The 22,412-nt window shown below is 36.1% G+C and overlaps 1 protein-coding gene across 1 annotated transcript; it reads right to left on the bottom strand.

Annotated features, from left to right (window-relative positions):
• Window positions 1–4,904: 4,904 nt before the first annotated feature.
• LOC145110102 (GDSL esterase/lipase At5g45950-like) lies at window positions 4,905–8,759 on the bottom strand. The gene is made up of 5 exons (XM_079047071.1): window positions 8,447–8,759; window positions 8,153–8,286; window positions 6,520–6,753; window positions 5,869–6,115; window positions 4,905–5,392 (listed from the first exon to the last, which is right to left on the bottom strand). Exons 1-5 carry the CDS (start codon window positions 8,739–8,741, stop codon window positions 5,208–5,210), a joined length of 1,095 nt encoding a protein of 364 aa, XP_078903197.1. The 5' UTR covers window positions 8,742–8,759; the 3' UTR covers window positions 4,905–5,207.
• Window positions 8,760–22,412: the final 13,653 nt, after the last annotated feature.

Raw genomic sequence — 22,412 nt, 5'->3', positions numbered from 1 at the left:
AAATAGATGTCAAAAATGCCTTTTTGAATTGTGATCTCCATAAAGAGGTTTATATGTCTCCTCTCCCAGGAATTCAGCATCAGCCGGGTGAGGTTTTTCGGCTTTGAAAATCTTTGTATGGTCTCAAGCAAGAACCTCGTGCTTGGTTTGAGAAATTCTCCACAGTGATTACCTCTCTTGGATTTTCTCATCATGATTTGGATTTGTTTATTAGATGCTCAAGTACATGACGATTTCTTTTGTCCTTATATGTGGATGACATGATTATTACTAGTGATGACCATGGTGGTATTAAGTCTTTGAATCATGATCTAGCACGTCGATTTGCTATGAAGGACTTGGGCTTGCTGCGTTATTTCTTGGGTATTGAGGTAGCATGGTCTAAGAAAAGTTATCTTCTTTCTCAGACTAAATATATATCTGACTTGTTTACACGGGCATGCCTCTCTGATAATCGAATTGTAGATATTCCTCTTGAAACCAATTTACGGTACTCTCCTACTGATGATGTTCCTTTATCCAATCTGAATCTTTATCGGACTATCGTGGGAAGTTTGGTTTATCTCACAGTTACTCGTCCGGACATTTCTCATGTTGTTCATGTTGTCAGTCAGTTTATTACTACTCCTACTTATGTTCATTGGGGTGATGTACTCTGTATTCTGAGATACGTGGCACTCAGTTTCAGACCCTCTTGTTTCCCTCGATGTCATCTCTTAAGATACGTGCCTATAGTGATGCTGATTGGGATGGTGACCGTCATGATAGAAAATCCACCACTAGATTTTGCGTGTTTCTTGGAGAGTCTCTCATTTCTTGGAAGAGCAAGAAACAAGATTTTGTTTCTAGATCTTCCACAGAGGCTGAGTATCGTGCTATGGCTATGAACCACATGTGAGATTATCTGGTTACGGTGGCTTCTTGTAGACATGGGGGTCCACATTTCTTCATCTACTTCCCTGCATTGTGATAACAAAAGTGTGATACAGATTGCGAAGAATTCTGTTTCCATGAGTGGACGAAGCACATTGAGATTGATTGTCACTTCACTCGTCGTCACTTACAGCTCATGACCCTATATTTTCCATTTGTTCCATCTACATTGTAGCTTGCTGATATTTTTTCGAAGGCTTTGTCAGCGTCTCGATTTTGGTTTTTTTGTGACAAATTCTCAATGCTTATTACTGTGGCATTGTGAGTTTGAGGGGGGATGTTAGCATATATATAAGTTTATTATAAGCCCACTTCTTTTGGGCTCCGTTTTGTCTCTAGCCCATTAGGGTTAGGGTTAGCATAGCTTGCCTTTATATTCCCTATCTTGTTGTTCTTTGCTTTTATGATTTTCAAGAACCTTGTAATCTCTCTCTTTCATTAATCAAACCTCTGCTCTGATATAATAGATTCGTATGATTAATGAAAGAGAAAGATTACAAGGTTTTTGAAAAGCATAAAAGCAAAGAACAACAAGATGGGGAATATAAATGCAAGCTAAGCTAACCCTAACCCTAATGGGCTAAAGACAAAAAGAAGCCCAAAACAAATGGTGTTATAGTAAACATATATATGCTAACAAAATGTATGGTTAGGCATAAAATATTGTCATTCATAATGATTGGTACATGTTATATGTATTGGTGAGCACATGCTATCATTTTAGTAAATACGAGAAATCAAGGATGATCCTAGATCTTTTTAAGAGTTGCTTGAGGATATACATGTGATTAACTTCATTAATACTTTAATTTCATCTTGTAGAAAATATATATATATATATATATATATATATATATATATATATATATATATATATATATATATATATAAACATAAAACAAAAAGAGTATAAAAATGCTCATGTTCAAACTTTGCAACGTGTTCAGATCCTACACAGTCTCCATAAAACCATAATCTCACCTACCACCCTCATCCTAACCTATATATTTATACACATTCATTTATACATTCAGGTCATCTGTTATATCAACCACTAACCAGTATAGTGGTGGATGTCGTATCATCACAACACTCCCTACCACTAACCCATGGGATACTAACCACTAAACACACCACTCCACCTTATTTTTTTAATTAAATTTAATTCAAAAATATAATGAAAATACAATAAACGACATTTTTAATACTAGTTTTTTATTCAATAAAAATCATTACAATAATTTAAAAAACAACTTAAAATAAAAGAGAAAAAATCCATAAAAATACAAACACAAACAAATTAAACTAGTTTTTTAAACCCTATTTTTAAGCAATCCATTTTGGAGAATCCTTAATTTTTAGCCAAGTTTTGAGGTGTGTAACGGTCTGTGGTTTATGTCTTCATATTGATGCATGACCACCACAACTGGATCGATATCGCCTTCGTGTCCGTTGTTTATAACAGAATTATAAATTCTAACGAACTCACGACATTTTACCCTCATATCGCGATACTTGGAACATATTTCGTCAAGATTATGACTTGGACCACCCATTAAATCATGGAAAACGTTTCGAACTCTTCCCCAAAAATCTCTAGACACACCACTACTTACGTCTTCCGAAACCGACACCCATGCTGCTGCTAACTTCTCTTCTTCCTCTTCCGACCAAGTCCGCATTTTGGGAGCCATGTTTTTTGAAAGATCAAAAAACATAAATGTGTGATTGTGAGAGAAGAATTGTGTGAGATAGAAGAAGGTGTATTTTGGTACTTATATAGTAAGCTTATAATGATATTTTTATTTAGGTAAAAATAAAAAAAAAACCCTAAACTAGCCATTAGAAGCATTAAATTGCTATTCAATTTCATTGGCCGTTGCTCTCCGTTGTATACACCACGAACGGCCATGAAGACGGAGGACCACAGAACCTTAGGGTGGTGTGCACGGTGGTTTTCCATGGCCACGTATACCACATACTCATTTGTGCTTTGTATACCGTTTGGTCTCATATTCCATCCTTAGACAATCAAAAATATCCCCTTTATAATACATCATCAATACAAATCCACTAATCCTTGTATACCTATAAAATTACCATCAAAATAAACTTTTCCACTTTTGATTTGTAAAATTAGAACTTACGTTGTAACTTTTATTTGGGTAAATTACACCATTCGTCCCTCGTCCACACGCCAGAAAGCGTGTTTAGTCCATATTTTCAAAATTTAACTCGGACCGTCCCTCGTTCGTTTAAAACTTGCACGTTTCGTCCCTCTGGACATAAAAAGACCATTTTGCCCTTATTTATTTCTTTTTTAATTTTCTTTTTATTTGTTTATTATTTTTAAATTACAAAAAAAAACAATAAATATACATACATGAACCCCACCCCTACCTGCTTCCCCCTCCTATGTATTCCTCTACCTTTGTCCCCCCGTTCTCAGCCACTCCCGACGCCGGCGAAGCCCCATCACCCTCACCTTCACCTTCACCCCAAAGAGATAAACCAAAATCGGACCAATCGATCTTCATCCTCCTCCAATCGCCTCTGTCAAACCCTAGAACTCAAGAAGGAACTGTACATGCAATCATCAGCAGCACCACCATCGCCGATGGAATCATCAACAACACCACCATCGCCGTTGGAATCATCAACAACACCACAATCACCACCACCATCTCATATCTCCACTCAACCCTAAGTCGCCTCTCGTTTTTACTATTCTCGATTTGCAGCAAATCAAAAGATCGAAAAGAGAGAAGTAAGCTGCGATTAATGTCCTTTCTTCTTCTTCTTTGAATTCAATCGGTCATCTCTCTCACTCTGTCTCACAAATCGCCAGAACCTCTTGCAATCACCACCAGTCATTACTCAAACCTCAATAAATGAACCCTGAACCTGCAAATGAAACCAAACCAAACCCTAAACTTATAAACCGAAGATGATGGAGATTCAGATCAGAGAAGTGGGTTCAAATCAAACCAAATCTTTTCCATCGACAACGGAGACGGAAAGATGATCACATTATGGGTGGTGTTTAAGATGGTTTTTAAGGGCTGATTTGGTTGTTGTTCTAGGCGGTTTTAGTAAAGATAAAGTTCAGAAACTGGGGGGATAGAGATGGTTGGCTTCGAGGGTGATAGTTGTTGTTTGGAGGCAATGAACCGATGATGTTCGAATGGTGTAGGCTGTACGAAGGTGGTTCCGACTGAGGTGGGTTTTCCGATTTTGAAGGTTTGGTTTAAAGTGGGTGTTCGTTGCGGTTTGTGACGACGAACAGGGGTGCAACAAGGGTGTTCAGATGGTGGTGTAACCCGGAAAAGGAGGAGGTAAGAAGCTGGTGGTGGGTTTTAAGGTGGTATAAGTTATATGATTGAGGAAGAAGAGTGGAATTAGGAAGGTGGCGATGGAAGTATGGTGTTTGAGAGATGAAGGTGGTGTTCATCCGATGATCTGTTGGGGTGGGGTATGAAGTGGGGCCATATTATTTTTTCTTTTATTTTTAAACTAAAAATAATAACTATAACATTAAATTAAATGGAAAAGAAATATAAAAGGGCATAATAGTCATTTTAGGTCTCGCTAGGGATGAATCTCGCAAATTTAAACTAACGAGGGATGAAGCATGCAATTATTAACCAAACGAGGGACAGTCCGAGTTGATATTTGAAAATAGGGACTAAACACACTTTCTGGCATGTGCACGAGGGACGAATGGTGTAATTTACCCTTTTTATTTTTTACTTTACAAATTAAATCGAAATGATCAAAGAATGTTTATTTCATTGTTCTTCATATATTTCTTATGCTTTTAAAGTTCATATTTGAGATAATTCAACTTTATTCTATATTTTTTCATTTTAATCCTTGAAATTTATGGAGAACGTGTTTTGAGAATGAAATATGGATTCATTATCAGCAACTTATTTTCAACACCTTAGAAAAGTTAATAACATCTGTTGAAATTTTATAAATGAAAATAAGAACAAAATTTTATAAATGAAAATAGGAACAATACATATGATGCCTAAAATGAAACATAATTTGGTCATGATTAAGATCATATAAAACTTCTTGAACAATGAACACACATATATAAACCTAAAGGAACTTAGACAATACACAATACTACAATACTACAATAGAGTAAAGGAAATCGAAAATAACTGTTTTAATACCTTTGAAACGATAAAGGCATAGTGAAATGGTTGTGACATGTCCATAGAGGCATAAGACTAACTGCCAGTGAAATACGTACAAACGGGGTGCTAAAGACTTGCAATTAGAGATTTTACTGACTCTTCTGCGATTATGTAATACATGTTTTCCGTAAAATGAACAGCATCCCAGTAAATGTATTTTGAACGATTCGTACATGTACTCAATCCCTTTAAGCTTGCCCCAAATTGTGTCAACCCATCTCCACAACAACCCTTTTTAGATTCTGTAAAACCTGCCAATTTCATTTTAACCAAAAACATTTTACAAGAATTTCTCATGGTTTTATGTGTTAAACTCAAAAATACTTTTTTTTCAATAATTGTTAGGATGAAACTACATGTTAACTTTTACATGTTATTTGTGCTAAAATTTATAGAATAATAATTGATAGTTATTTACTTAGAAATTTATGAGTTTGTTATTACTTAAATTACGTAGAAAATCTTCACATTAGTAGTTTCTTAGCTAGTCGGTATGTAAATAGATGCTATATTCGAATCCAATAACTTTATAAATAAGTCCAACCAAAGTGTTTCATCAATTTTCTAGACAAAAATGAAAATTTTCAATTCGGACTACATATATATATATATATATATATATATATATATATATATATATATATATATATATATATATATATATATATATATATATATATATATATATATCAAAAGATCAATATTTGCAGAAGATGAAGATACTTACCATATTTTGTTGGGTTTTGTAAGGTGTTTTGAATGACACCATAAATGTCAACAAAAATAGTACTCATGTGCAATGTTTTTTCGAGGGTCAACAACTTTGCCTTCAACAAAATGTTAAAAGAAAGAGCCACTTGGTTCATTTCCTTGTTGCAATCAACATTATTCGTTAATGTCTTTATCATAGGCATACATCCGAATGGCTCCATCCCGACAACCATCAATCTGGTTACTCCTAGTGAATGCATTTCCTATAATTTCCAAAAACAAATAATATATGGATACTGTTTTTGCATTTTTAAAGCATGTTTTTCTGAACAACATTCTTATAGCGGGATTGTGAAAAATACAAAATGTATCCTAAGATCCTGGTTTTTGTCACGGATTACGATCGAAAAAACATACCTTATGTACACTTAAAATTTATTAAGGTTTTTTAATTCTCTAGTTATTTATAATTACAAGAAAAAAATTTCACATAATGATATAAGGAAAAATATTGATAACATGAGAACAAATCTTGACTACATGATTTTCAACATCCACAAGACCAGAAAATCATTGTTTCTTTTTTGGTTTATTTAAGTTTTAACCTTTTATTTTATTAGAAAAAAGGGACAAAAAACTGAAGATATCAAATTTAATGAATTCTTACCGTCATGTAACTTTCCATACAATTGATCAAGAAACCTTGGTATTGGGCGATGGTAAACATCTGGGATCGAGTAGGATCAATGTAGTAATTTTGTAAAAAGTCGTTTGTGCCCATGCTCAAAATGAACACAGCATTCTCTACAATCCTATGTGAAGATTCTTCTCCCACAAGCTTCCCTAAACGAGTCTTATACTCCTTAAAGTAGTCCAATTGTTTTCGAAGAGACATAACATTCTGCATTTAAAAAGAAAACAATAATTAGTTTTAACATGAATCAATTTGTTATTAAGTAGTAATTTATTGTTTTAAATGACACATGTTAATGTTAATTGATTTAAGATTAACAATCATGGACATAATAATTTTAACCTCTAAAGCCAATAACAAAGATTAATTGGAACAATAATCTTGTAAAATGATGATCAAACTTGTAGAAAGTTATAACTTATAACTAATGACTTTCTAGCACACCACTAGTAGTTTGTTTGCACCCACGATTCGTAGTTGCTTTTATAAAATATATTATATACCACTAGTAGTTTGTTTGCACCCACGATTCTAGTTGCTTTTATGAAATATTTTTCATACTACACGTGATATCTAGCATTAATTAATTGCATCATTCCACATAATTAAGACGTGATATCAGAGATCAAGATTTCAATACATGGTTTAATGAGAGAGTTGAATGAGGTGACATGTCTAACTGACATTCAACGGATTAAGCTCTACAATTTTATGATGTCATGTTGGCTTTCAATGGATATGAAGTTCGATGACCATTGAACTCTTCAGAGGTATAAAGGAAACCTTTTTAATTCTTAAATATATGTTCATTGAACTTTGTAGACTTTAATGCATTACATAAAAATTTTTATAGAGTTGTATGGATAATAGAATCATGATGTCTCAAATCATTGCACTTTAAAGGGTCCAATTTATTGTGGATGGCCTCAGATTTTTTTATTTAATCATTTAATTTACACTTATCTATAAATTGAAGTTTTATAACATTTCATCAAATATTCTACTTAATCGTTGATCAAACACTAAAAGCACTAACAAGTGATGAATTTAACAATACTCGGGTAGATTAACATATTCACCGGCCATTAGAGTTGTATGGAGAGTAAAATCATGAAGGCTTAATCCATTTCACTTTAAAAAGTCCAATGTATTGTGGATGCCCTTACATTTTTTATTTAATCGTATAATTTACATTTATCTATCAAATTGAAGGTTTATAACGTTTAATCAAATATTCTACTTAACCGTGGATCAAACACTATAGGGTGATCAATTACCAACTGTCGAGTATATTAACATATTGACCGACCATGATAAGGTCTCCTATTTAAGACACACTGCAGGCATGTCCTCTATAACATCAAACTTGGTTAGAATTTAAAAGTTTCAGCTTTAATAAAGCAATCGAGAAAATTTATGTAATAATTAAATTAATAGACTCCGAGTAATTTTAATTTAGTATGGTGACAATTTGACCATTTTTTCTGTTTAACTAAGTTTGTTTCTTCTACCAATTGAACTTGTTCTAATACCAAATTTAACCGAAATCAACACATATATCCATCAATAAATGAAATCTCTACATTTAGGTTTATATGTCACTTACAGTGATATTATCCGCTGTGAAATCATCATAACCAGAACCACCTGATGCAAAACTAACACCATGCAACAAGTCCTCATCCATCAGATTTTGATCCAAATAAGCTTTGATTGTGTTTGTATAACCTAAAGCCTCAGCTGCACATACACAAACAAACAACTAATCATGAGCATATGCATGGTTCAAAAAAGTCAATTACTTACGATACAACACTTATAAAAGTACGAGCTGGCTAGGCACCTTCCACAAGTATCGATGCTACAAGTATTCATGCATGAAAATTATACTAAAAGTTACCAATCATATCTGTGGAGAGTCTGCCATTGGTGAACCTTCCGGTTGGGTTGGAATGACCGAAATCTTTCCCATAAGGCAGAAAGTTTCCTTTGTGCCATGTATTTGGAAGATTGTTGTTGTTACCAGGATCAACACTCGAATCACCAAATACCAGAATACACGTAACATTGTACTTGGCTGCAAGAACCCTAAGCTTCCGAGCACTGTGCACGACACGTGCATTGCATGTGACCACAACCTCGAACAATAGTATCACTATTACTAGGTTAACTGCCACCCATGCTAAATGTTTCATTTTCAACCGATAAAGAATGTTTTGTGGGACAGAATGAACAATATTGTGACTGGCCTCTCAATGGTACGTTTTTATAGACATGCCATTTAATATTGGTAGGTTTGGGCATGACATATGAAGCCAAATCCATTTATTGTAACTTTGAAAACATGTACAAAAGAGACACATAAGCAACATCAATATCGTCACTAGCATCAATATAGTCATATATCTTAATTGTTGTAGTTGGATTTGGATTTGCATTAACAGTTGGGAATCAGCGGATATATATATATATATATATATATATATATATATATATATATATATATATATATATATATATATATATATATATATATATATATATATATATTAGCGATAAATTGGCAACGGATCTTATGCAAAAACAATATTGTAAGAGATTAGCAAGTAGCTAATCTGTCACATAAATTTAGATGATTAGACATGGTGGAAATTAGTATCGAAAATCTATTGCTACGATTAATAAAAAAAAGTATAATTATTTTTGAAATTAATGGTATGTAGTTAATCACTATAAATTAAATGCTAAAGGTTAATTTTCAAACTCGTCGGACGACATTTCTTTAAAGATTTTAAAAATTTTATTGTTATTATTATTACTATTGTCTACTATGTTGTCTATATTAAATTTATTATAAGCATTATAACTATTATTATCAAATTGTTTGATTAAAAATGCATATTTATTAAGACTAGTCCACTTGATATAAACTTTGCCGGAGATTATGGATTGTAATGCAGGTTTTGATTGATTTCTACTTGGTTATACACACTAAAAAAATACACATTTATGTTGTCCTTTGAATACATCCTGACATAGTTCCATAATCATTAAGATGATCATAAAACATGATACTAAAGTACTCTCCTTTCCTTTCAGATTGGAGAAATTTTTATCTTTTTGCCTAATAGATTCTTCATATTCGTTCTATTACACTTTGAAAACTTTTCCAAGTGTTAGAATTATGCTTAATCTTTTAAACACAACAATCTTCACTGAAATATCGGTAAACCATGACGAATAGAGTTATCGTTCTTTGTGGTGGATATAAATAGTCCACATCAATGTGTACTAAATCCTTTAGTCCTTCACTTGACTCACATAAACATGTGATCAACGAATTAGTAATGATCTGTCAATGATCAAGATTCTCATACGTCACACAATTCGAATTGTATGACTTCAAGTTTCTATCCAACTGAAACTTGGGTGATGAGAATTCATTTTCACTTGGTTAATCATGACATTACCACAAACGATATAATTAAGAATTAATCCACATTTAACATTGCTAATAATAAAAATATAACCACCAATTCTCATAAATTTCATTGCAAGGAAATACAAAATAAATAAATCAAAATTTCACTTTTATTGATAATATGCGGAAAAATTTGTCCTTACAATGCAAATATATGAAAACTATGTTTCTAGATATTTCCTAAGCAATCTATTAACCTATCATAACTCCGAAGTAGCCGCTTCCAAAATCTGATAATCGAACCATGTGACCGAAATCCATCTCTCACGATCAGATTCAGCTTACTCTTCTCAAGCTTCCTTCTTTCTCTTAGGTCCTGCAAAAACATCAAAATGTGACTATCACATCATGTATTAAGAATCTATGAATAAGAACTTAATAAAGTAGAGTTAGATAGTAGATGTACCTGAAGTAGAGTCATACGACTTGACTTTACCATCTCTGAGATCTTTCAGGTATTCTGGGCAGATTCGTATCCAATGCCCCTTCAATTGGCAATAAAAACATATGGACCTTTTAGGATTAGCACATGGGACTATCTCTGGATTAGCCTTTCTCTTTACCATATGGTTAAACATTTTGACCTTGGCCAATCCCTTTTCATTGGGAAGAGAAACCTTTTCCGGACTACCAATGTTGCCATTGTCAATGTCCATGGAAATTTGGGAGACAGATCCTTCAAACATATTTGCTTGACTTGTGCTCTTAAGCATTTTTGCTTCAGCAGCCATCAACATATATGTTAGATCCATTAGGGTCACGTTGTGGTCCCTCTCATAGAAATATCTAATGAACTGACTATATGAGTCAGGAAGTGAAAGTAGAACCAAAGCAATGGCCAGCTCCCTTGCGAAAACGACACCCAACATCCCCAATCTGTCAATGTGTCATTTCATTTTCAGAACATGCGCACATACAGACTTCCCATCTTGATGTTTACATGCCAATAGGCTTGAGTAGCTTCATACTTTTCAACTTGAAGAATACATGACTTAGGGAGAGTCATTGGAGGAGGTGGAGGAAGAGTTGTAGAAGCATGAGTTCTAGTTCCACCATTGCTTGTAGAAGGGAACATTCTTTCACCTTGATCAACATGTGGAAGATCATCTTCAGATAGAGAAGGAAAAACATTTCCAGATGGACAAGAAAAACCATTGATGTCTGAACTTGACATCTATAAAGGGAAAAAAGAGAATTCAAGTTAGTTGATTTTAATCCATAATTATTAACCCAAAATTTTAAATTAAGGCTGGGATCCATATTTTCGATTCGAATTCTGAAGAAGGATGCCATAATCAAATTCGAATCTACTCTAGGTAGGTAAAGAATTTACCAATTTCAATCTTATGAAACTCCTAGATATTTTGAGAGTCATTGAACTATTCAATGACATGTTTAATCTCGGTTATGCTCTTACTTTGTGACTGGGATGCCGAGGATCACAAACGAGATGTAAATAACCATACAAATTAGCTTGGTACTCTCCATGTCATTTATCATCTGAAATTAATGTGTCGGTTAACCACACACGCTCCATTAATTCAATGATAATTTACGAGACACCCATTGCCAACAATATTAGTCTCATATTAGTGTGTCGGTTAACCACACACGCTCCACTAACGACAAATAAGGTGCAATGTGCAATTTCATGGGTTAGCATCAAATTCACATTTTTCCTATAGTAACTAAGAATGGGATTTTCGAAAATGGTTCAGTTACTTTATATAACATTATACTTATTAATGATATTTAATTGTCCTATCGAACCCGTTCGGCTAACGACCCTCCACCATACAAGAGAGTGGTGGGTAAGAATGGATACCCAATGACGATCATTTTACAAGCCGCTTCCTTAAACTCCCATTATAGTATGGCTTCGTGAATGAGGTGTACTAGCGATTTGACTGACATTTCTTATATGTATAATATATATTAAACTATTAATTATATATATAGTATAAGGTGAATTTTAAACATTTTAAAAATTCTAAGGGTTTAATCTTTTAATAAATTAAACTTTTAATTTAAGTAAATTTAAACCATGTATGGATTTATTAGTTATCCTTTAATTAACCATTTAACTACATTATTAACAAAATCCATAAGAATGTAATTTAGGGTTTACATTTTAAATTTCAAAAATTAAATCTTTTAATTTAAATTTCAAACAACCCTAAAATTAACTTTAATTAATAATTAAATTAATATATTTAGTAACCAATTATGGATATATTAATTATGCTTCAATTAAACAATTAATTAAATTATTAATCATATCCATAAGGATAATTATAATTAAATAAAATCAACATTATCCAATTCATAAATATCTCCTAACATTTAGGTCATATTTAATTATCTAACATTACCAAAAATTGATTATGGCAGATTTAATAAAAGATAATTAACAAATATCAACCAAATAAATCAAGTTAGGCAAGAAAATCTGAAATCAAGATCTGACGCACAAACTCGCCGAGTAGGACGACCAACTCGCCGAGTTGCATTCCAACACGCCGAGTCTGAAGAAACAACTCGACGAGTTCGAAGAACAGAATGACGATTCTGTTTTATCCTCCTTGTTCAAGTTCATATTAGTATCAATTCAATAGAAAACTAAACCTAGGCTCTGATACCACTAATGGGTTTTGAGCAAAACATACAATCCTATGTGTGCATGCAACCCTAATTGAAGATTTATGTTTTCTCTAATTTAACAAACAATAATGAAAAAAAAAGCATAAACCCTAGATCTATGGATAATAGTAAAAAATACACATAATAGGGTTGTAATACATACCTTTAAGATTGTTATTGTAAACAATCTTGAATCATTTCTTGAAAGACCTTTGGTAGCAAGCGCCACAAGTGTCGCACCTCTAATGGTTCACAAACAAACTCAAGCAACTAAGGAATACTATATAGAGAGAGTAATTGAAGAGAAATTTCGGCCCTTAGGCTCTTGGAGGAGTCATGGCCGAAATTTAACCCTTAGGAGGGTTTATATAGGTGTTAGGAAGATATTGGATAAGGTAGGTATATCCAAAAAACCCTAATCCCTTAACTTCCTCCCTAAGGCATCCAAGGCACCCTTAGAGCCCAAGGAAACCCTAAGAGCATCAAGATTTCGTTCCCCCCCCCCCCCCTCTTAAGGGAGGTTCTAGAATAGTCCAATGCTCAACTATTGAACATTGTCACCTTTAGTCCTTACAGTTTCAATTAATTCCTTTAATCCCAAAATTAATTCTAAATTAATTTCTGATTAAATATTAATTAAACAATAAGATTTCTAATTAATGTATTACTTCCATAATACATTAATAAATCATTTATTTTGATTTCTAGTTAATTTATTAACCAATTAATAAATCATTCTTCTCTCTCTAACATTCATCTTATTCAATTGCCAGGTTTGAAGGCAACCCAAAAGGACTGTGCTACTATCAATTCAAGTTTATACCAATTATAGTTATGGGCTTAGACACCTAATCCAACACCATCAATAGCCATCACCTCAGGATAGAACATGCCCAAGTGCTCATCCAAAATCTCCAGAATCCCCTCCTTGACCCAACCAAAGATCACAAGAGTCTTCTCCAAAATATTGTTAGTAATCTCTAATGAGATGAACTCCCACATCTGCTCGCTAATAGGCTCAGTACCTGCACTTCAGTCTGGACCAGAACCAAAACCTCCTTCCTGAGTGCTCATCGCTAAACTGAAATACAACATGCAAGTAATCAGAACATACCTAAGAATCCTCATTCCACAAGCTTCCTATATTCTCCAAGACTCTCCCTGATTCGAGTATGGATCCTGTGCTTTCAGTAGTACGGGCCCAATACTACCTTCCACACCTATCCATACTTTCCTCAAGAATCATCATGAATCCTCTAAGTCACCTTCTCAAAATGATGCACCCTTTGGTCGCTAAACAGCGCAACTAACCCACTGAAGCGCTTCCTAGGCTCTCCTAGGTTCCCGACCTCACCTTGCCATCTACTGCTAAAAGATTCTCACTGATGTCAACAACCTGCCTCATGAATATAGTCACATGCAACAGAGGTCAGATAATCCTTCGAGTAAAAGACTCAACCCTAGAACAACTGAACTTAGACAAGAGTGCACAATAGGGTCAAATCTATCACTCTGAGATTATTTAACATGTGCAACATGTGACTTAGAATATTCACTTAGTAGTTAATCCACATCACTAAGAGTCCCACAAATCACAAAGCAAGCAACATTCGGGAAACATAAAATCTAACCAGCATATCCCTACTCAAGCCATTCTATCCACTGATCTGAAAATCATACTAGCATGCAATTCTAAAAGCTCATACAATCAGGCATATAAAGGCATCTCTCCTATCATAAAATCCTAAACAGATCCTTAGCCCTAATCTAGCATGCAATTCTCATAATCATATCATAATAAACATGTATTGGTATGCTGGGAACGACTTACTTGAGCTCGTACGATCGCATGCATCACACCCCCTTCGTTGATTATAAACCCTTTTAATAAATCATTTATTTTATGAAAATTTTCACCAAACCATCAGTTTGAGTCCAGGCATACCCGAGAGTAGGCCCGAACCCCTCAAACCAAGGCTCTAATACCAACTTAGCTCTAATACCAACTTATAACACTCCAAAATATGAAGGTAAAGATTTCATTTTTAAAACAACCAAAACACCCATTTATCATTTACTAAAACACTTAAAGTTATTTTATATTAAAAACAGCTATCAGAGTACAATCCCAAAATCTCAAGGTTGCGGAAAATATGGGTGTATGCGGTGCGATCAAGTCGGGCCTTCCGTTTCGAACCAGAAGTACCTGAAACCATAAACAACAACTGTAATCACAAAGCTTAGTGAGTTCCCCTAAATACCACATACCATTCATAACATACGAGTCATACATATCATACATATTCTGATGTGTTTTGAGCACTATAACACTCCTATGGTGCACATGAAACCCTAGATGCTTTGGATCTAAGTTTTCTCTAGTTATATATGCAAACAATTTTTTCCAAAGCATGAAGCCTAATCTAGCATACAACATGACATATGAATCATAAAACTAGTTATAGAATTACCTCTTGTCGTAGCTTGTTGTGTTTGGCCTTTAAGAACTTAGCACCCCAAGTGTGATGCCTCAAATGGTTCACAAAACACCACCAACAATTTGGAGAACTTGAGAGAGATTACTATGCACTCAAATTGGCTCTATGAACTCTAAGAACACAAGGGTAACCGATTTTAGGCCATAGGGGTCATATATATATATATATATATATATATATATATATATATATATATATATATATATATATATATATATATATATATATAGTGTAGGAATCCAAGGGTTATGGGTAAACCCTAATCCATACACTTGGGCTTGTAATGGACTGACACATTATGGATTCTTACATAAGTTTAGCCCATAACTAATCCACCATGGATTATTAGCCCAATATATATATATATATATATATATATATATATATATATATATATATATATATATATATATATCATTGATTTACATAATCGGCCCCTGTATATTTAATTAGTCTCTTTTGATCACTAAACTAATTCCAAATTAATTATTGACCAGTACTAATTAAATAATATGATTCATATATTAATATATTATACTTATAATATATTAATGAATCATAGATAACCTCTTTCTCAAATGTTCATCCTATCAGATTGTTTTGGTGAATGCAACCCAAAATGGATCATGCTACTCTCGGGTCAAGTACATACCAAGTATAGTTATGGACTTAGACACCTTATCCGACAGTCTCTCACTTGGATAAGTCTAATAACTATAGTTTCAAGTACGACTTCAGGAACCGACTAGCAATCGTAGCTCTTAAAAGCCGCTGTCGAACTCTGACGCGCCATTTTAGATAAGAGATCATATAATCCTCTGTTCTTCAAGATATCGTGCAGACAAATACATGGAACATAGTCATACTTATTGTCCAATAGTTTGTTTCCCGATTTCCGATTTGTTTGACATAGAACTTAATGGAACACATCAATTGAGTTCTGACCGGACCCGACACATAAGTCAAAAAAAATCATCGATGGGCCCAAGATATCGCTTTTAATCCTCCAAGGATTAAAAGGAACAGATAAACTTCGACTCATATGCTTGTAGTAACTACTCGTTAAATCATACACAATAGCACGTTTTATAGCATCAAGTTACTGATGCGGTTTCGCACTATCAATGTTCAACCAACTCATAGTCAAAAACTCATATCTCTTGGTTTGAAGAGTATATGATATTATCGTCTCACAATCACTCGTGATAAATTCCATGAAGTGATTCAAGTGAGTGTGGGTTTAATTCAATACTCAGACCTTATGAGCACTCATGAATGTTGTAGTAAACTTTGATATGCCTAAACACTTTAGACAATCTACAAGCCAAATTCATGACAGCCTTTCCTCAATACCTACTTCCAAAGTATGATCGACTGTGGATAGTTTGAATAAGTTAATTATTCTGGAAGTCAAAACATGCAAAATGAAACAATACTAAACAGCTGACACAAGATAGTAACTTTAATTATAAATAAAACACCTTTTATTTAATCATCAAATGTCAATTACATGTTATCTATTACAAGTTTCTAAACAGCTATCTAATCATTGAAATTAATATCGTCCTTCAGCCCAACGCTCCTCGCATGCTGCAAGTGCTTAACCCTACTCAGTCCCTTCGTAAGGGGATCTGATGGGTTCTCCTCTGACGATACCCTCTTTGCTACGAGGAGTCCTTCTTCTATCAGGTGTCTTATGAAGTGATATTTTCTGTCGATGTGCCTGGATCTGCCATGATCCCTTGGTTCCTTGGCTAAGGCGACCTCACTCTCGTTGTCACAAAAAATCTCCATAGGATCCTTTATAGCTAGTACAACTCCAAGGTCTCCGATGAAGTTCTTCAGCCATATCGCCTCCTTCGCCGCTTCACTTGCTGCTATGTACTCTGATTCACACGTTGAATCAGCTACAGTCTCCTGTTTGGAACTTTCCAAGTTATTGCTCCTCCATTTAGGGTAAATACCCAGCCCGAATGAGAGTAGAAATTATCTCTGTCAGTCTGAAAGCTGGCGTCACTATACCCTGTCACTCTCAAGTCATCACTCCCACTGAGGGTAAGGACCTAGTCCTTAGTCCTCCGCAGGTACTTAAGAATGTTCTTTACAATAGTCCAGTGAGCTTTACCAGGATTCCCTTGATATCTGCCAACCATGCTCAAAGAAAAGGCCACATCAGGGCGAGTACAAGTCATAGCATACATGATCGAGCCAACTGCGGAAGCATATTGTAACGACCCAAATTTTCAAAAGAAATTTTTCATTTTGATTTAATCAAACAAAATTCCATAAACCATGAACTCCCAAAACAATTGTTTTCAAATCCACATTCATTACAACTTTATTTAAAAACATCAGAGGGTCCTGTAAAATATCGATGAGAGAGTGCATGTCGCGCCATCAAGCCTTGCTCTTGCCCTTGGGCTAAGATGTACCTGAAACAAATCCACAAACTGTAAGCTAATTCTTAGTGAGTTCTCCAGAGCATAACGTACTTACAATCCACATATCACATAACATATTAGCCATAAAGCTACACATACCACATAAGCCATGCATACCAACATATAAGGAAGCCCTAGAAACCCTCCAGGGTCTTACTCCGGGTGCCATGGGAAACCCCTCATGGTCTTAGCCCAATGCCTCGGGAAACCCCCAAGGTCTTGAACTAGGATGCCAAGGAAACCCTCCAAGGTCTTACACCTAAGTGCCTCGGGAACCTCCTTGATGTCTTTGCCTAGGATGCCATAGAAACCCTCCACGGTCTTATACCTAAGTGCCCCGGGAACCCCCCGAGGTCTTCCATACAAGATTCACAGATACAACTAGTACATTGCATACATAACTCAATAGCACATACGTAACAAATAATGGGCCGACCTTGGTGCCTTCGACCCATTGGCATGGTGGGGAGACTCACCTCTCACGAATGCTGAACTGACAAACTAAAATCAGATATGTCCCACGTGCTTCTCCAACTCAACTGCCTAAAAGCATCATAAGATATACTTGTCATAAACCCAAAAATTACCCCCAAAGTCAACCGTGGTCAACCTTGGTCAAAGCCAAGATCATCAGTCAAAGTCAACGGTCCATGTTGAATTCAACTCGTCGAGTGCATCTAGCGACTCGTCGAGTTCCTTCCAAGTCCAGAAGACCTGATCAAACCATAGCCAACTCGCCGAGTTGTTTCATCAACTCGCCGAGTTCACTTGATATCCAGAAAACGGGGAAACTCAACCCGACTCGTCGAGTTTCTAGGGGAACTCGCCGAGTCCCCCTTCCTGTTTGCTTGTTGTGATGATACACCGAATGCAGGGACTCCAGGGCTTAGATCTGAAGCCCTAAGGTGTCTAGAAGGATAAAGTTTCCAACTTTAACTTCTAGAACCGTTCAAAATGCTCTAAGGCCCTTATCAAAGGTTGGAAAGCTCCAAAGCTTTGTCATATGGTCCAAAACTCTAGGGATCTGAAATCCCTCCTTTCCAGAAGAGTTTCTAGTCCTCAAAACGTTCCAAAGATGGAGGCTTTATGGACATGCATGTCCAATGCATGTCCCTAGGTCAAAATGGCCAAAAATAGGGAAATATGCCTTAAAACCCTTGCATGGTGTCCTTACTTGACCAAAGGTCAGATCTAGCCCACCTTGGGACCATTTTGCCTTGGAGATTCATAAAGTTGCAAAATTTATGAACCCCATGCATGCAATCAACAAGAAGGGTAGGAATTGAAGAGTAAACTCAAGATCTAGCCATATGCTATGATAAAATTGATTCTTGAAAACTTACAGTAGTCCACAAGATGGCCAAGCTCAAGGATGGGTGCTTGGTTTGCTGGATCTTCACACTATCTCCTTATTCTTAAGCTTCAAAACCACACTAACTCACAAAATGGAAGAGAATGAGGATTATGGTTAGCACAGACGTTCTTAGGGTTTACAGGCTGATGGGAGGTCAGGCTCAAGGCTCTTAAGGAGATTATATAGGGTGAAAACCCTAAAATCAGGGTTTTAACATTACAACGCCTACTCGTCGAGTCGGCCTTCCGACTAGTCGAGTAGGGTGTAGATCTTGCGTCCTTGAAATGCCCTTTACTCGACGAGTTGGACTCCCAACTCGCCTATTCCACACACCAAAACCCTAGATTTTAAATAAATTAAGTAATACCTGGAACAGGTGTTACAAGTCTCCCCCACTTGAACTAGACTTCGTCCTCGAAGTTTGCTGATCCAAACAAGTCTGGGTAGTGATCTCGCATCTCGTCCTCCGGCTCCCAGGTCCACTCGGAGCCCCTGCAGTGCTGCCATTGCACCTTAACCAACTTCACTTCCTTGTTCCGAATAACCTTAGTCTTCCTATCTAAGATGGCAACAGGCCTCTCGATGTAGTTCAGGCTCTCATCCACCTGGATGTCGTCCAGCGAAACGACTGCGGACTCGTCAGTGACACACTTCCGAAGCAGTGACACATGGAAGGTGTTGTGAATCTGGCTAAGCTCATCCGGCATATTGAACCTTTGGATAAGGAAGTCACCTTTCTTGGAATCCTACATGTTGACCCTTTTCAACACCTTGTCCAAGTAGATACTCTGAGTAAGTCCAATTAGTCTTTTACTCCTGTTTCTCAATATCCTTATCCCTAGGATGTAAGCAGCTTCTCCAAGGTCCTTCATGTCGAAACACTTCCCAAGCCAGGACTTAACCTCCTGCAAGGTTGGGATGCCATTTCCTATGAGAAGTATTTCATCCACATACAACAACAGAAAGCTAACTATACTCCCACTAGATTTGACATATACACATGACTCATCCTCGCTTCTCGAAAATCCAAACTCTTTGACTTTCTCATCGAAACAAAGATTCCATCTGCGAGATGCTTATTTCAATCCATAAATGGATTTCTCAAGCTTACACACTCTATTAGGGTACTTTGCATTGACAAAACCCTATGGCTGACTCATGTAAACATCTTAAGCTAACTTTCCATTAAGGAAAGCAATTTTGACATCCATTTTCCATATTTCATAGTCATGAAATGCATCTATGGCTAGCATAACCCTTATAGATTTAATCTTCGCTACTGGTGAGAAGGTCTCATCATAGTTAACTCTATGAGTTTAAGTAAATCCCATCGCAACCAGTCGCGCCTTATATGTGTGTACTTTCCCATCCATGTCGCTCTACTTCTTGAAGATCCATTTGCACCCGACTGTCTTACGACCCGTTACATTGTCAACCAAGTTCCAAACTTGATTGTTATACATGGACTGAATCTCACTGTCCATAGCCTCTTTCCACTTTGCAGAACCGAGGCCTGCCATGGCTTGCTTGTAGTTGTTAGGTTCATCCAAATTTACCAGTGTGCTATCACTGATAAATGTATCACCCTCAGATGTTATATGGAAACCATATAACACAGGTGGAACACTAACTTTACTGGAACGCCTCAGAGGTACGAACTCTTTAATTGGTTCAACAGGAGTTTCCTCCTTAGGTTGATTGCTAGTGTTTGAGGTTCCTTCATCACTTAACTCTTGAAGCTCTTCAAGGTCAATTTGCCTCCCACTGTCCTCTTGGCATATGAGTTCTCTCTTACGAAAGACTCCTCTCCTCGGAACGAATACAACATTGTCACTCGGTCTGTAGAAGAGATATCCAAAAGACTTATGTGGGTAGCCAATGAAAATGCAACGCTCACTGCGAGGTTCGAGCTTGTCGTGAGTCTCATGCCTCACGAAAGCCTCGCAACCCCAAACTTTGATGGGTGCTAACGAGGGAACCTTCCCTGTCCACATCTCGTGAGGTGTTTTGGCAACCTTCTTAGTTGGGACTAGAATATAATATTTCTCGCCATATCGGACGAGTAGCAACAATTATTCAAATCTAAAACCTTGTTTGTACAACCCATGAAAGAATATAATATTTCTCGCCATATCGGACGAGTAGCAACAATTATTCAAATCTAATTCTAACCCACTACTAAGCAATAAAGAATAAACTCCAATCTTGGTGACATGCGACATTTTTCTATTCCCCATGATCAAGTTCATCTTCCCGTGCTCCACATCCCTACTTCCTTTTAGTCCCTGCAAATCAGAACAAATGTGGAAACCACAACCTGTATCAAGGACCCAAGAACAAGAATGTGATGAGTTATTAGTTATAATAGTATAAATACCTGCATGGGTGGGCTTAACCTTCCCATCCTTGACATCGTGCAAGTATTTGGGGCAACTTCGCTTCCAGTTCCCTTTATCATGACAATAGAAACATTCTGCTTCTTTCGGATTGGTAGAAGGATTAGCAGAACCAGATTTGGTCCCACTAGAAGAGGATCCATCATGAGACTTTCCCTTGCGGCTATTAGAAGGAGCCTTCCTCTTCTTCCCTTTCCCATGTCCAATTTCCAGGACTGGGGCAGCAGCAGTAGGAGTAGATACTAGATACAACAGATTTTCCTTTTAGACTACGTTCAGCAGTTCTCAAAAGGCCTTGAAGCTTGCAAAGAGTGACCTCCTCCTTGTTCATATGATAGGTCATACGGAACTGATCATAAGATGGAGGTAAAGAGTGTAGAATGATATCTATGGCTAACTCTTCATCGAAATTCACATTCAACTTCAGCAAGCGGTCCACAAACCTTTGCATTTTCTGCAAGTGGTCCGTGATGGACACTCCATCCTTCATCTTTGTTGTAATCATGGAGGAAATGATTTCATACCTTTCCTGACGAGCACTTTGATGGTATCTTTCCATCAAATATTGGTGCATCTCGAAAGGGTAGTAGTCCTCATAGGACTTTTGAAGTTCAACTGTCATAGTGGCAAGCATGATACAAGACACCTTTGTGGCATCCTTCTCATGTGCCCTATACTCAGCAACTTCTTCAGGAGTAGTAGTGTTTTCATCAATCTCCTTAAGCTCTTTGTCGAGGACATATTCATTGTCCTCATAGCGAGTGACCATCCTAATGTTCCAAATCCAGTCATTGAAGTTCGAACCATCAAAGATGACCCTCCCATACAAGTTCATGAGAGAGAAAGAGCCAGAAGGGTTTGAGCCAGAAGAGGTGTTGGAAGACATCTGAAAAGAAATAAAGACAGTTTAGATTAGATAATAATCCTTAATATAACACCCAAATGAAATATGAAGGCTAGGAACCAACACAATATTTTACAATTCGGAAGAGGGATGTCGTAATCCAATTGCAAAATATTTGAAGGTAGGTAAATGCTGATTTACCAATTTCCACC

This window comes from Lactuca virosa, chromosome 1 (genome assembly GCF_052849685.1).
Source record: "Lactuca virosa cultivar CGN04683 chromosome 1, Lactuca_virosa_CGN04683_v6, whole genome shotgun sequence".
Lineage (NCBI taxonomy): Eukaryota > Viridiplantae > Streptophyta > Magnoliopsida > Asterales > Asteraceae > Lactuca > Lactuca virosa.
This window is presented reverse-complemented; position numbering and strand designations above follow the sequence as displayed.